The following is a 12411-nucleotide window of genomic DNA, read 5'->3' as shown; positions in this document are numbered from 1 at the left end:
ACTGAAACACGGCACGAATCCAAACCCAGGAGGTTTGCTTTCCCTGGTGATGGGTAAAAATAAAAACAAACAAGTTGACCGCGAATGACTTTAAGACAGATTATATCTTGCTTTTATTAAAAACAAACAAACAAAAATCTCCTTATTAATAGTTGTAACCAAGTTAGAGACTTGGGAGGCAACCAAGAGCATTTGAGCATCATTAGAACAGTCTTCATAATTAAATAGGTGCTTTATTCTACACATTTTGACCAGGCAAATCTAATAAATGTGATTACCACTTGGCTGCATGTTTCCCAAGTACCTACACTTGGCCACCCTCAACTGGCTTGTGCATAGCAGTTTCCATTTGTGGCAGTCAAGCTTATTAAGCAGCTCTGCTTTGTGATTTTCCCCCAGTCCTTGAAAATAGATCGGTAAGCATTCCGCTCAGGGGCGATTTGTAAATTGCTTTACAGAAGGCTCCAGTTTGTGCTCACGCTTACTGGGGTCAAAATTTGCCTTGTGTTTTCCTCTGATGTCATTTGTCAAGTTGTATACGTTGTTCCAAGAACCAGGTCACAATACTATGTGGCAGTGCTTCTTGGTACGAATCGATTAAAAACCTTGACTTGTGAAAGTGCCCTATACTAGTGCTGTGTTTTCTTCTGCCACCTGAAAGGGCAGACTTACTTGTCTTTGGCCAAAATACATTTATTGTTCTTTTTCCAATTGGTTCCTCTTCCCTTCTTGTTAAAGCAAAGTCATCTTTTAATTATGTTAACAAAAAGAGAAGTAAGATAAATAAGGGTGCTATTGAGAGAACTAGCCTATGTTTTAAAATTGTAAAAATTCTCAATTCGCAGGCATAGTTCCTCAATGGAAAACAAATCTTAGTGAAAAGTAAATGTGTCTAAAAGAGATCAAATGTGTAAAGGATTTTCCAAAGAGCAAAATTGTAAGCAAAGTAGACAGGAACAAACTACATATATAGATGTCTGATATTATGTGAGTGATGATAACCGGAACAGATTTTATTTCATCAGGGTATTTCAGCATTTAAAGCTTATCCCTAAAATCAGGACTTGGAGCTGAGCTCCCTTCCAGGAATCTGGAGCAGACAAAAAAAATTCTACCCAGATTTGAGACCTTTAAAGGACATTTACCTGTGGCCAGAATGGGCAACAAGGCGACCCCCAAAAGAGTCAGACCTGTACAGTATTGGGTGTGATGCCCTTTATTTTGCTATGCTGTGAAGTGCAAACCCCAAATTTTTCACATAACCTGATTCAGGCCTTTACAGCCACACAACAGGGAGAAGTGGGTGCTCATGAGGAAGAAAAAACTTCACTTATAAGATGAACTCCCAAACCAAAATTACAAAGACCTTGAGGAAGTCTGCCACCGTAAGAGACAATCAGCAAATAGAATAAATGGAACCTTCAAAAGTAGCAATAACGGAACCACCTGAAAAGGACTTTTAGCTAAGTATATGTAGATTTCTCAAGGATAACCTCACCAACCCCATCCATCATTTCCTACTTCCCTCCTTACCTTCCTAACAGAATGGATTTGTTTCTGAAAAGTAACTCAGGAGGAATAGAACAAACTGGAAACTGTGGTTTTTCCACTTGTTTGTTTTGATAGCTGCTTCAAAATGTAGATCCTAATGACCCAGCAGAGAATAGTAATTATAAAATTAATCAATATTTCTCCCATTTAAGGATGAATTATTCTCTAAAAACTAAATATAATTTTAAGTAATGCCTTGCTCCTGACAATAGGTATTTTATGAAAGTATTAATTCAGATTTTCTCCCTGGTGTGAAATGCAGAAACTCAGTGTTTAAATTTTAGGGAACTGATACATTTGCTTTATTCGTTCTTCTTTTTATAAGTAGCATAAAACTTTAATTTTTAAATGGCATATGCTCTAGAATTAGCGTTCACCATCTTTTTTATTTTATTGTTCTGTGGAGTATTCATTTTAAATATTTACATTTTAAGTACTAAAGTAATCTGAGCAACCTTTCCTTTCCTGTCTGGCACAGAAGAGTAATCACAGTGAGTGAGGATGCAGAATGGTGAAGTGGGTTGGAGAGCTGTATGGAGACATGGTTGTGGGTGGGTATAGAGGTGGTGGGCAGAGGAGACACCTGGCAAGGTTGGCAGATTGGTTATACTGAACAAAATGTAAGTTGATTAAGCAAATTAGGAAATGTTTTCAGGACAAGATATAGAAGTACTTATAGATGTGTAGGTATTATACATGTATACCCACACGGATATTTCCCAGCTCTGTTGCTGAGAGGGCCTAGGATCAATGACCCTCAGTAACAATAAGCACATCAGGTCTCCATCTCTTGGTTTCTCAAAGTATCCTCCACCGGAAAAGAACCAGAGCTCCCTGACGAAATGACTGATTCTAGTACTATTGCAGGAAAAAAGTATAACGTGAAACTTACTGCACCAGAAAGTAAAGAAACACTTAATGAATAATAGTAAAGTGTAAAACATACAAAGAGCCCAACTTAAAAGGACTCCCATTGGCCAAAATGGGGACAATTTGAGCATCAGTGTAAATAATGATAGTAATGTATTACCACCTATCAAAATGAGCCATGAATTTATCCTAATGTAAGTAAGTATATAAATAAATGGGGGAAAGGGGAACACTCTTCCTTAGAGTAGAATGTCAGCTGATATATGTAGAAGGAAAGATAGCAATGGAGAATCACCATTTGACAACCATCATAAAAGTTATTAATTCAGGCGGGAGTCATCAATGGATTCTAAGGCTGGTGGGTACAAGTCTGATGACCATCAGGTACTGGTGTAATCTTGGAATACCTCCCCACAAAGTACTCATTATTTATTTATTTATTTTAGTTTATTATACTTTTCGAGACAGAGTCTCACTCTGTTGCCCAGGCTGGAGTGGAGTGGTACGACACTGCAAACTCCACCTCCTGAGTTCAAGAGATTCTCTTGCCTCAGCCTCCTGAGTAGCTGGGACTACAAGTGCACCACACTCAACTAATTTTTGTATTATTTTAGTAAAGGCAGGATTTGACCATGTTGGCCAGGCTGGTCTGGAACTCCTGGCCTCAAGTGATCTGCCCGCCTCGGCCTCCCAAAATGCTGGGATTACAGGCATAAGCCACCGCAGCCAGCCAAAATACTCATTATTTACAAGGGTGTAAATGGTAAGAATAAGATGGAGAAGCCAGGCAAACACCATGTATATATGTGTATATATGTATATGTGTGTGTCTGTGTGTGTGTGTGTGTGTGTGTGTATTTGTGTGTATATGGTAGGGAGAAGAGGTGTGTGGGTGTGTATACACACACACACACATATATGTGTATGTATATGGGGGAGAAGAAAATAAGCAAATACAGTAAAATATTAGCTACTGAGGAGTCTATATGAAGGTGAAAGAGTTCTTTGTACTTTTCTGGCAAACTTCCTGTAAGTTTGAAATTATTTCAAAATAAATTATTTTTTAAAATCAAGAAAAAAGTACAAAATGTGGCCTTATAAGCAAATTCAGTAATAAACACAGATGAAGAGCCAGTGCTTGCATGGTGAGTGCTGAGTTAACCTTCAAGTGGCTCCTTTTCAAAATTCCATATTCGACATAAGTCAGAGTAAATAATAAGAAATACTTAATATAGCTTCCTGATTTACAGTACTTCAAGATTTAAGACCTTATTTTCATCGGTCTCCAACAGGGCCACTCACAGATCTTCCATAACTTATCTTTAACCAACTCTCCTGAGTAGGAACAGAACTAGGCACCAGGGGCTTACAAAAGTGTTAAGATCTAGTCCCTGACTCCCAGAAAGCTGATCAGTTACAGGGGGAGAAGCAGGACATGTGTAAAACAGACAAATGATTTTGCACAACAATGCACTAGCTTAATGTTGAAGAAAAAAGAACAGTTAATTCCGATGAGCTTCATGGAAGGATAGGATCACCAGTGAACAGGGTGGCCAGGAAGGGAATGTCGGGAGGTGGCTCGGATTCATGGGCTCTTCAAGACAGTAGGCTTTTTCAGCCTGGCTGGCCATTAGCAGAACCTGGCATCCCCTCTCTGAGGGTGCCCACCTCCACCTGAATACCTCCAGAAATGGAGATTTATGTTCTTCTGTGGCAGCCTATTTCCCTGTTGGAAAGGTCAAAATAGTAGAAAGTTCTTCCTTCTACAGAGCCAAAATATGCCTTTTTGTAGTTACTCTTTGCTTTCTACTTTGGGGCAATGCAAAATAACCTTAGCTTATCTTCTGCCTATAAGCCCTTCACATATTTGAGAACTATTGTCATGTCTCTCCTAATTTACCTTTCTCATGCCAAACACTTTCAGTTATTTTAGCTATTATGGAATTATTATATCTTTTTCTAACTCAGGTATACTGATGTATCAATGCAATGAATCCAAAACATGTTCTAGTAAGCTGTGGTCTAATGCAAAATACAACCAGACTATTGCCTCCCTAAATTGGAACATCATGTGTTATTAATGCAACCTAAGATTGCATTCCCTTTCTTTGGCAGCTGCACGGACTCCATGAGCACTGAAATGCTCAGATATTATCCATGTGAGCTGCCAATCCCCCAGCATGTACCTAGTCGCCGATTTTTTAAGTGTAGTTTTTTGCCTTTATCCCTATTAAAGTTTGCCTAGGTGAAAAGGTTGGTCCCACTTGAAATCACTGTGAGTTTTGATTCTCATCTAATGTTTAGGGTATGCCTTTTAGATGTGTGTTTTATGCAGAATTGATACAGTTTATCTTGCACTGATTTTTATTGAAAAAATGGTACCAACTATATAATGTTGAAATTTATCCCTAGAGATGCTACCTCAGGGTTATTGTCATCATTAATCAACAGTCTTTGCTGTGGCATTTAAATATTATTAAAAATAATTCTCTGACCAGTCCCCTTGTGTCATTTGAGGTTTGCTTGCTGTCTGCTCTTTGACTAGCTCCAGGCCTTTGAAGAATCCCACTTTTAAATTGTCCCTATAAAAACTAATTTAAGGAAAAAAGATACAACTCTACCAAAAGGCATCATCAAAACCATTACAGTCAAGAAATTTGTTAGCAAAAGGGATGTGTCTCCTTCCACGAATGAAGATGACTAAAACACACATTAAATACTATCCTGATAGGCACCAAGTGAATATCTTGGCACTGTAAATGAAAGATAAATTATAAACTAAAAATGGAAGGATTGGTAGGGTATCAGGAAAGCAACATTGAAATGGAATTCTTATCCTGTGGACCAAAAAGCACTTATTTTTGCAGATAATAAGAACTATCAGCCAGGTATGGTGGCTCATGCCTGTAATCCCAGCACTTTGGGAGGCCAAGGCGGGAGGATCTCTTGAGGCCAGGAATTTGAGACCGACCTGAGCAGCGAAGCAAGACCCTGTGTCTATAAAAAAATAAAATAAAACGTTAGCCAGGCACCAGTGGCGCATGCCTGTAATCCCAGTACTTTGGGAGGGTGAGGCAGGCAGATTGCCTGAACTCAGGAGCTCAAGACCAGCTGGAGCAACATGGCAAAAACCCTGTCTCTACCAAGCATACAAAAAAAAAAAAAGAATTAGCTGGGCATGGTGGTGTGCACCTGTGGTCTCAGCTACTCAGGAGATTGAGGTGGGAGGATCGTTTGAACCTGAGATAGGGAGGTTGCAGTGAGCCAAGATTGTGCCTGTGCACTCCAACCTCAGGGACAGAATGAGACCCCATCTCAAAAATAAAAATAAAATAAAATAAAATAAAATACTAGCTGGATGTGGTGTTGCATGCCTCTAGTTCTATCTTGATGGGAGGATTGCTTGAGCCCAAGAATTTGAAGTTATGGTGAGCTTTGATCATGCTGTTGCACTCCAGATTGGGCAACAGAACAAGACCCTGTCAAAAAATACAAAATATAAAACAGTGTAGTGTTTTAAAAAATAGAATCCTTATCCAATGGACCCCAAAACACTTCTTTTTAGAGATAATAAAAGCTATAAATCAGGAAGTCTTTCCACCAACAGTGAAAGTGAGAATGTAATAAGGCTTGGATAAGTGTTGTAATTTATACATCTAATTGTGGATCTGATTATTAACTGAGTAGTTAATATTATTAATAATAATGGTTAATAATTAACTCTTCCTCATGGTTATAATCCTTAGAACAAAGCAGTTAGTTTACCTTTTGTCATTTATACATTATAGAAAACACTGTAGAAAGTAAAAGAATTTTTTTTTTACTCTAGGAGAATTAAGCACTTGGTAAATATATATATTTTTAAGCATCAGTCCTCTGGAGTTCAGAATTTATCATTCTACACAGTATGAACCAACCACAAGTAGGAAAGTTTAGGGATGTTGTTGGTCCTATTTATTGTTGCTATTTAATTACATCCAAATCCAGCCATCAGTTCACATCTTGAGTTCTAATTGCCTTTGAGAGTTCTATGCACAGAACAATAGCTGAAGTGACTCTTCAGAACAGAAGTCATAAATATAGGTTCTTCCTGATCTTGATGAATTAAAACCAAAGGGGAGGAGACAGTTTGTTTTGCAGGAAGCCATCTGTTTGTTTGTATACAGGGTTTGTATTCAAATTTTAGGAAATTAATCAAGTAAAAAGCATCAAAATTCACAACATAGAAAACAACAGTACTGAACAAACATACACTTTGAGAAAACCAAGTTGCTAATGAGATTTTGAACCTCTTTAGTTTAATCTTTTCTTGTCCCTAGGAGACCTCTCTGGTATGTGTACAGTGCATGACGTTGCATTGATTCTTGCTACTTTAAGGCTCAGAACATGAATCGGCCACAAGTGCTGAGTTAATGAATCAGCAGCTGTCAGCACAACAACTATACCAACATAATCCTTGATTCAGGGAGCTTCTCTGGTCCTTGGTTAAGAGACAGCTAAGTTTACCAATAATAAAAATCTGTCCCAGATCCGTACATGTGCATAAAGAGGTGAATGTTTCTTTAGGAAAGAAATGTCACTCAGAAACGTAAGCCAGAATTTCAAATGGCTCTATGCTTTGGGGTATGTGCCAACTCCTTGCTGCTTGCCCAAAAGTTGTCAGGAGATAGGGAGACAAGACAGTTTTAGGGACTGGAGCCTGGACATTTGACTCCACACTCATAAGTCTGATGTGTAGGCTTAGAGCTAGAACCAGCATTTTAGGCATAAAATCATCACTGCTTGTTACCTGTCTAAGGCAGTAACTTCATTACACATGCAATGAAGCCCTCTGCAACCATCTGCACCCCATGGCGGAAATTCTTTGAGTTCCTTCTGCATTTGAATATCTTCAGTTGACTACACATAATCAAGAGTGCAAATTGCTATATTATGCCCTTAGACTTATTCTCTGCATGATTTGTGTGTGGACATCATGTTTTCAGTGAAAAGAAAGGCAGAATCACACAACAGACCATATCTTAATGACTCTTAGACATCAGTCTGCTCATTTGTTAAATAGGGATGATAATAGTACCTATTTGTTCGGAATAAATGAAATAATCCATGTAAAGTGCTTAATAGTGCTAAGGGACTCAGTTATTATGAATGTTCTTATTCCTTCAGCCTCTGTTATATGTGTTATCCATGTAAACACAATCCATGCTTGGTGGATAAATCAAGAAATAAATGAATTAAAATGAAAAATCTAAATTGCAGAATCAGTGGGCAGCTATTTAAAGTAGAATTAGGCAACATCTTTATCAAATAAAACCCATAGAGGTATGTATCATTTTAGCCTGGGATCTGTTTCAGTCTTCATTTTTTCTTGAGGGAAATGTAAATTAAAAAATATCAAATGACATGTTAAGTCAAAATGGGGCTATTCCTTGATGTTTGCTTAGAGTGAGATTTGTACTTACCTCTTTTCCTCATTAAAAAAAAAAAAACAACTTCATCACTATCTATTCCTGATGGTAAGTGAATCAATATAGCAGATTTTTATTATGTAGCCCTCAAAAGCCTCAGTCTTTTAAATCAGGGGTTTTCTATCCCATTACCTCTTTGCTCGCAGTACCCGTTGTTCAGTTCTCATTTCATGGACATCACTCATTTAACAGTGACTAAAAGCACATTAATCTACTTATCATGATCTTTTCCTATTTTTTAGAAAACAGCAAAAGTATATCCCACTACTAGATTATAACCTATTTAGAACAGAGATTTCCCTTTTCTAACTGAGAGATTTTCTTTCTGTAGTTGGATAAAAGGATAGAAAAAATGTTTTAAATACTCTCTTTAAAGAGGACATTTTAGCGTGGGTTATCAGTAAGTAAGACTCACAAAAATTCTCCTATCAGATACAATTTCAAAATTCCCAGCGGATATTTTAATCCAAGAGGTTCCCTGAATAAATATTTATATACCTCACAGCCTGAAATGCAATCCCATGACTATGGGAGAGGATTAGTCAGTGTTCTTTTCTTATTTGGTTTGGTTTTGGTTTGTCTTCTTTGTAATTGTTTGATTGGCTCGGTTTGGTTTAGTATATAGAAATTTCTGGAATATGGCCTAATTTAGAATTTTATTCTTTACGCATGTATATGGCCTTTACATTGAATTCAAACTGCTTTTCACTTGTGTACTCTCTGACACCATTTATGAAATCACGTTGCAGAAAAATAAGGCACTATGGGTGTGAATGTAGTTTTGGAGTTCATAAACTGTCTCAGCTAAGCAAGCACATTCTATTCCCAGTTTAAACTATAATGTAAAGAGTGAATTTTAAAGCTAATTGATGGTCCTTATTTTAAAAAAGTAATATAGCTATATCATTTTGTCAGTGATGTTCATTACAGCATTATTTATGATTTCTAATTATAAATATTAGAAAAATGTCTAATAAAATTTGCTAAAATGCCAACTAGTTTCAAAATGGTTAAAACTGTAAGCTTAAGGCAGATTATAAAATTATGTTGACAAAGGAATAAACATGCCTATACAATATTGAGGAGAAAAAGGAAAATCATATGTGTCTCATTTTTATAATGGTATAAAACAAAACAACTGAAGAACTATGAACCAAAAAGACTGGGGGAAATTATACCACCCTGAAAATAGATGTTTTATCTGGGTAGGATTTGTTTTTCTATTCCTTCTTTTAATTTTCCTGAATTTCCTAAATTACCTGTGCTAAAACATTTATTACTTTTACAATAGAAAAAAAGAGCCTAACAAACTTCAAATCAACATGGATTTTTCCTGTTTGCACTCAGCTGAAATGTAGCTTTCTAGTAAAACTGGAGAGAGACGAAAAGCTTTTCAAAGAGGCAATTCAGAACAGGCTGCCAGAAAGTAAGCCCTTCCATGAGCATCTTTAGAGATCTCACCTCCATGCTCCCTGGCTGAGTTCTGTTGCTCTGAGAAGGCTCACATAATGAGTGTTTTCATCTTTTCATATTAAAAATGACCTCCTGGCCTAAGTTTGAGCTTCCCAGATGACTGAGGTTTGCTGGTCACAGCCTCAGAAAAAATAAAGCAAAATTACTTAGTATTTCATCCTGCTCTTGGAGTCCACATTTTATTTCCACACAAGCTCACAGACTTTGTTGTTGCTATTGTTTTGTTTTAACTCTCCAGATCCAACAAGGGTAATGGTGCCCCCTTCCAGTATGGATGTCACTGTTGGAGAAAGTATTGTTTTGCCGTGCCAGGTAACGCATGATCACTCGCTAGACATCGTGTTTACTTGGTCATTTAATGGACACCTGATAGACTTTGACAGAGATGGGGACCACTTTGAAAGAGTTGGAGGGGTAAGTGTTAATATCAAACTATCCACAGGAAACACAGTATGCAAATGAACTTCTCGAAACTGACTCACACTAACTTGTTTAGACCAACTTAACAATATATTTAAAGTTACTATTTTAGAATTTTGTTCAAGTAATCTTATGGAAAGAAACTCTTGGTTAATTCCTGCTCCTTTTTGCACGAGAAATGTGGCATCACTCACTGAACAACCCTATATGGCAGGACTGCTCTCTAACTGGCACCAATCCTACAGGTTAATTATTCATTCCTGTGTATGGATTAGAAACTAAGGCTCACAGGCATTGGATGACTTGCCTTGGCCTCATAGCTACTGAATTGTGGAACTCAGCTTAAAACTTCAAATCCCAAACTCTATGTCACATATCATATCATATACCCTAGAATCTGGTCAAGAAAATAGCTTAAGGATAGTTTCCTTCTGTTTTTAGGTTGCTAATTAAACTCCCTTTGACCTTGTAGAAGGCTCATCATTGTGAATTTAGGGTTTTCTTTCTTGAATTTGAAAGTCTGATTGGGTTATTTATTATCTCCAGGTAATTTGAATTCAAAATGATTGGATTTTCAAAATGCCTTACTTTCCATAACTGTGTATTATCATTGAACACATAACAAGAAGAGGTTAAATCTGGAAACAATTTGTGTCTATCACAATCATTGTCAAAAAATCTTTTCCTGCTCTAACACAGCTCTATGGTCCCATTGACAATAAAGATTGACTCTGGCTGCCATTTTTATGAAGGAGTCCAACCAAAACAGAGCAGAATATAAAAATGGGGCCCTGACTTGAAAAGCTCACCCCACTTCCTAGGCTGCTATAAAAATCTGTCCACCCCCTTTATGTTGAGAATAAGTGGCCTAAAGTCATCCATATGATATAGTGAGAGCATATTTTCCACTACAGTACTAGCCCTGTTCATTACATTCTTACTACCTTTATCAAACAGGGTTTTTGCAGTTGAGTCACAGAACGCCCAAAACAATTTCAGTGACTGTTGTCTCGATTCTGTGCCAAGAGTGGTATCTGATTGGTACAAATTTAGATGGCACAGGAAAGAAGTTAATTCGTTACATCAGTGGATGCCTGGGTTCACTAGGGATTATCTCTTGGGACCCTGATTGAGAAAGGCTGGATGAAATTGCCATCATAAACCATTCTGGACGTCTTTCACATGGTTCAGCTTAATAACTTTGGCTAAGTGAGAGAAATTTTAACTACTTCACAAAGACATTGGAGATATTGAATATCCTGAGGTCTAAGAAAGTACATAGCCCGATGTCTACCGCAAAAGAAGTACTTGATAAACTTTAATGGTGGTATTAATTGAAGGAAGGGTAACATTGTAATAACAGGAAAGTACAAATCGAGAACATTCTTCATAAATTAAGCAGAATGTTCTCACATTAAAACCAATTTCTTGGGCAGGAGAAATATTAAAAATGCTAAATCTCAGAATGGCGTAAGCACCAACCAATCAAAACAGATGCCTGACCAATCGAAGTGAATGTCCTACCGTTCAGACACATGTAGCCTTTATGCCGGAATGGTGCCAGGGCTAAGGCAGAAACAGGGACATCTAATGCAGTCAAACGCTGATGACCACCTTTTGTAAAGACAGCTGTCCGTAGAGCTGCTCACATTCATCTTTTATATGGGAAATATCTGTCTCCTCTGTTAAACTAGTGCTAACGCCAATCAACTCCTGCTGAGAAATACATAGAAAATTAAGGACAGCGCAACCGCGTGTGAGATCTAAGTGTATTAGCCACTAGGATCATTAATGTCTGTGGAGTCAGAACTTGACAATAGAAGAGATAAGCAAGTGCAATTCTGCAGTCAAGCCTATGTCAGCTTCAACTTCCCGAGTCAGCCTGCTGGAAATGATGCCTGGTATAGAGTTAACCTACTGAGGTTTTATAAAAGTTATTATTTCATTGTCCTCTGATACCCCCCATACCCACCGAGTATTCTGTCAGAAACACAACAGACTGCAGTGGTGGAAAATAAGCAGATGCTGTTGTTTTCTTTGGTAGGAACATAAAAAATGTAGATCTTAGTTAATAGTTGGGTCTGGATGACTTCAAAGGGAAAGAGAAAGTTTTTGTGGTCAGCTTTGATGAGATTCTTACCTCACTCCTATTTTTTTCTTTGTTTCAGTTTTACTTTAAAAACACAAATCCAGTCAAAATGTGTAAATAACTACAGTACTTCTAAATCACAAAATCAAAATTTTCTATTAATAGGTTGCTGTGCTCTGAAATATCCAGGCTACAAGTTTCTTTGACATTTAAGCCCTTGATGAATAAAGTGAATTAGTGAGATGCTATAGGCATTTCCCTAAGGCCAATGTGGCTTCCCACCTTCCCTGCACACATCCCCTGGGGCATATTTTTTTATTTAAACCTGTATTCAAAGTCCCCATATGTGAAATTTCTTAGGTAAAGTATCAATAATCTTAATAATGATGATGATAATAGTGATAATTCCTTATATTTGCAAAGTGCCTAATCATTTATCAGGTACTTGCTTATATACACTTGACCCTTGAACAACACAGGTTTGAGCTGTATGGGTCCACTTATATGTGGACTTTTTTTTCTACCACACTCAGATTGCAA

The 12411-nt window shown here is 37.4% G+C and overlaps 1 protein-coding gene across 7 annotated transcripts in view; it reads left to right on the top strand.

Annotated features, from left to right (window-relative positions):
* CNTN4 (contactin 4) overlaps positions 1-12411 on the top strand; it is a 995624-nt gene that overhangs the window by 947360 nt on the left and 35853 nt on the right. For all 7 annotated transcript variants that reach the window (XM_030801544.1, XM_030801547.1, XM_030801549.1 and 4 more), the window contains one exon: positions 9601-9776. In XM_030801544.1, the coding sequence (XP_030657404.1) occupies positions 9601-9776 (176 nt within the window). The remainder of the gene's footprint in view (positions 1-9600; positions 9777-12411) is intronic.

Source organism: Nomascus leucogenys, chromosome 21, assembly GCF_006542625.1.
Source record: "Nomascus leucogenys isolate Asia chromosome 21, Asia_NLE_v1, whole genome shotgun sequence".
NCBI classification, from domain to species: domain Eukaryota; kingdom Metazoa; phylum Chordata; class Mammalia; order Primates; family Hylobatidae; genus Nomascus; species Nomascus leucogenys.
This window is presented reverse-complemented; position numbering and strand designations above follow the sequence as displayed.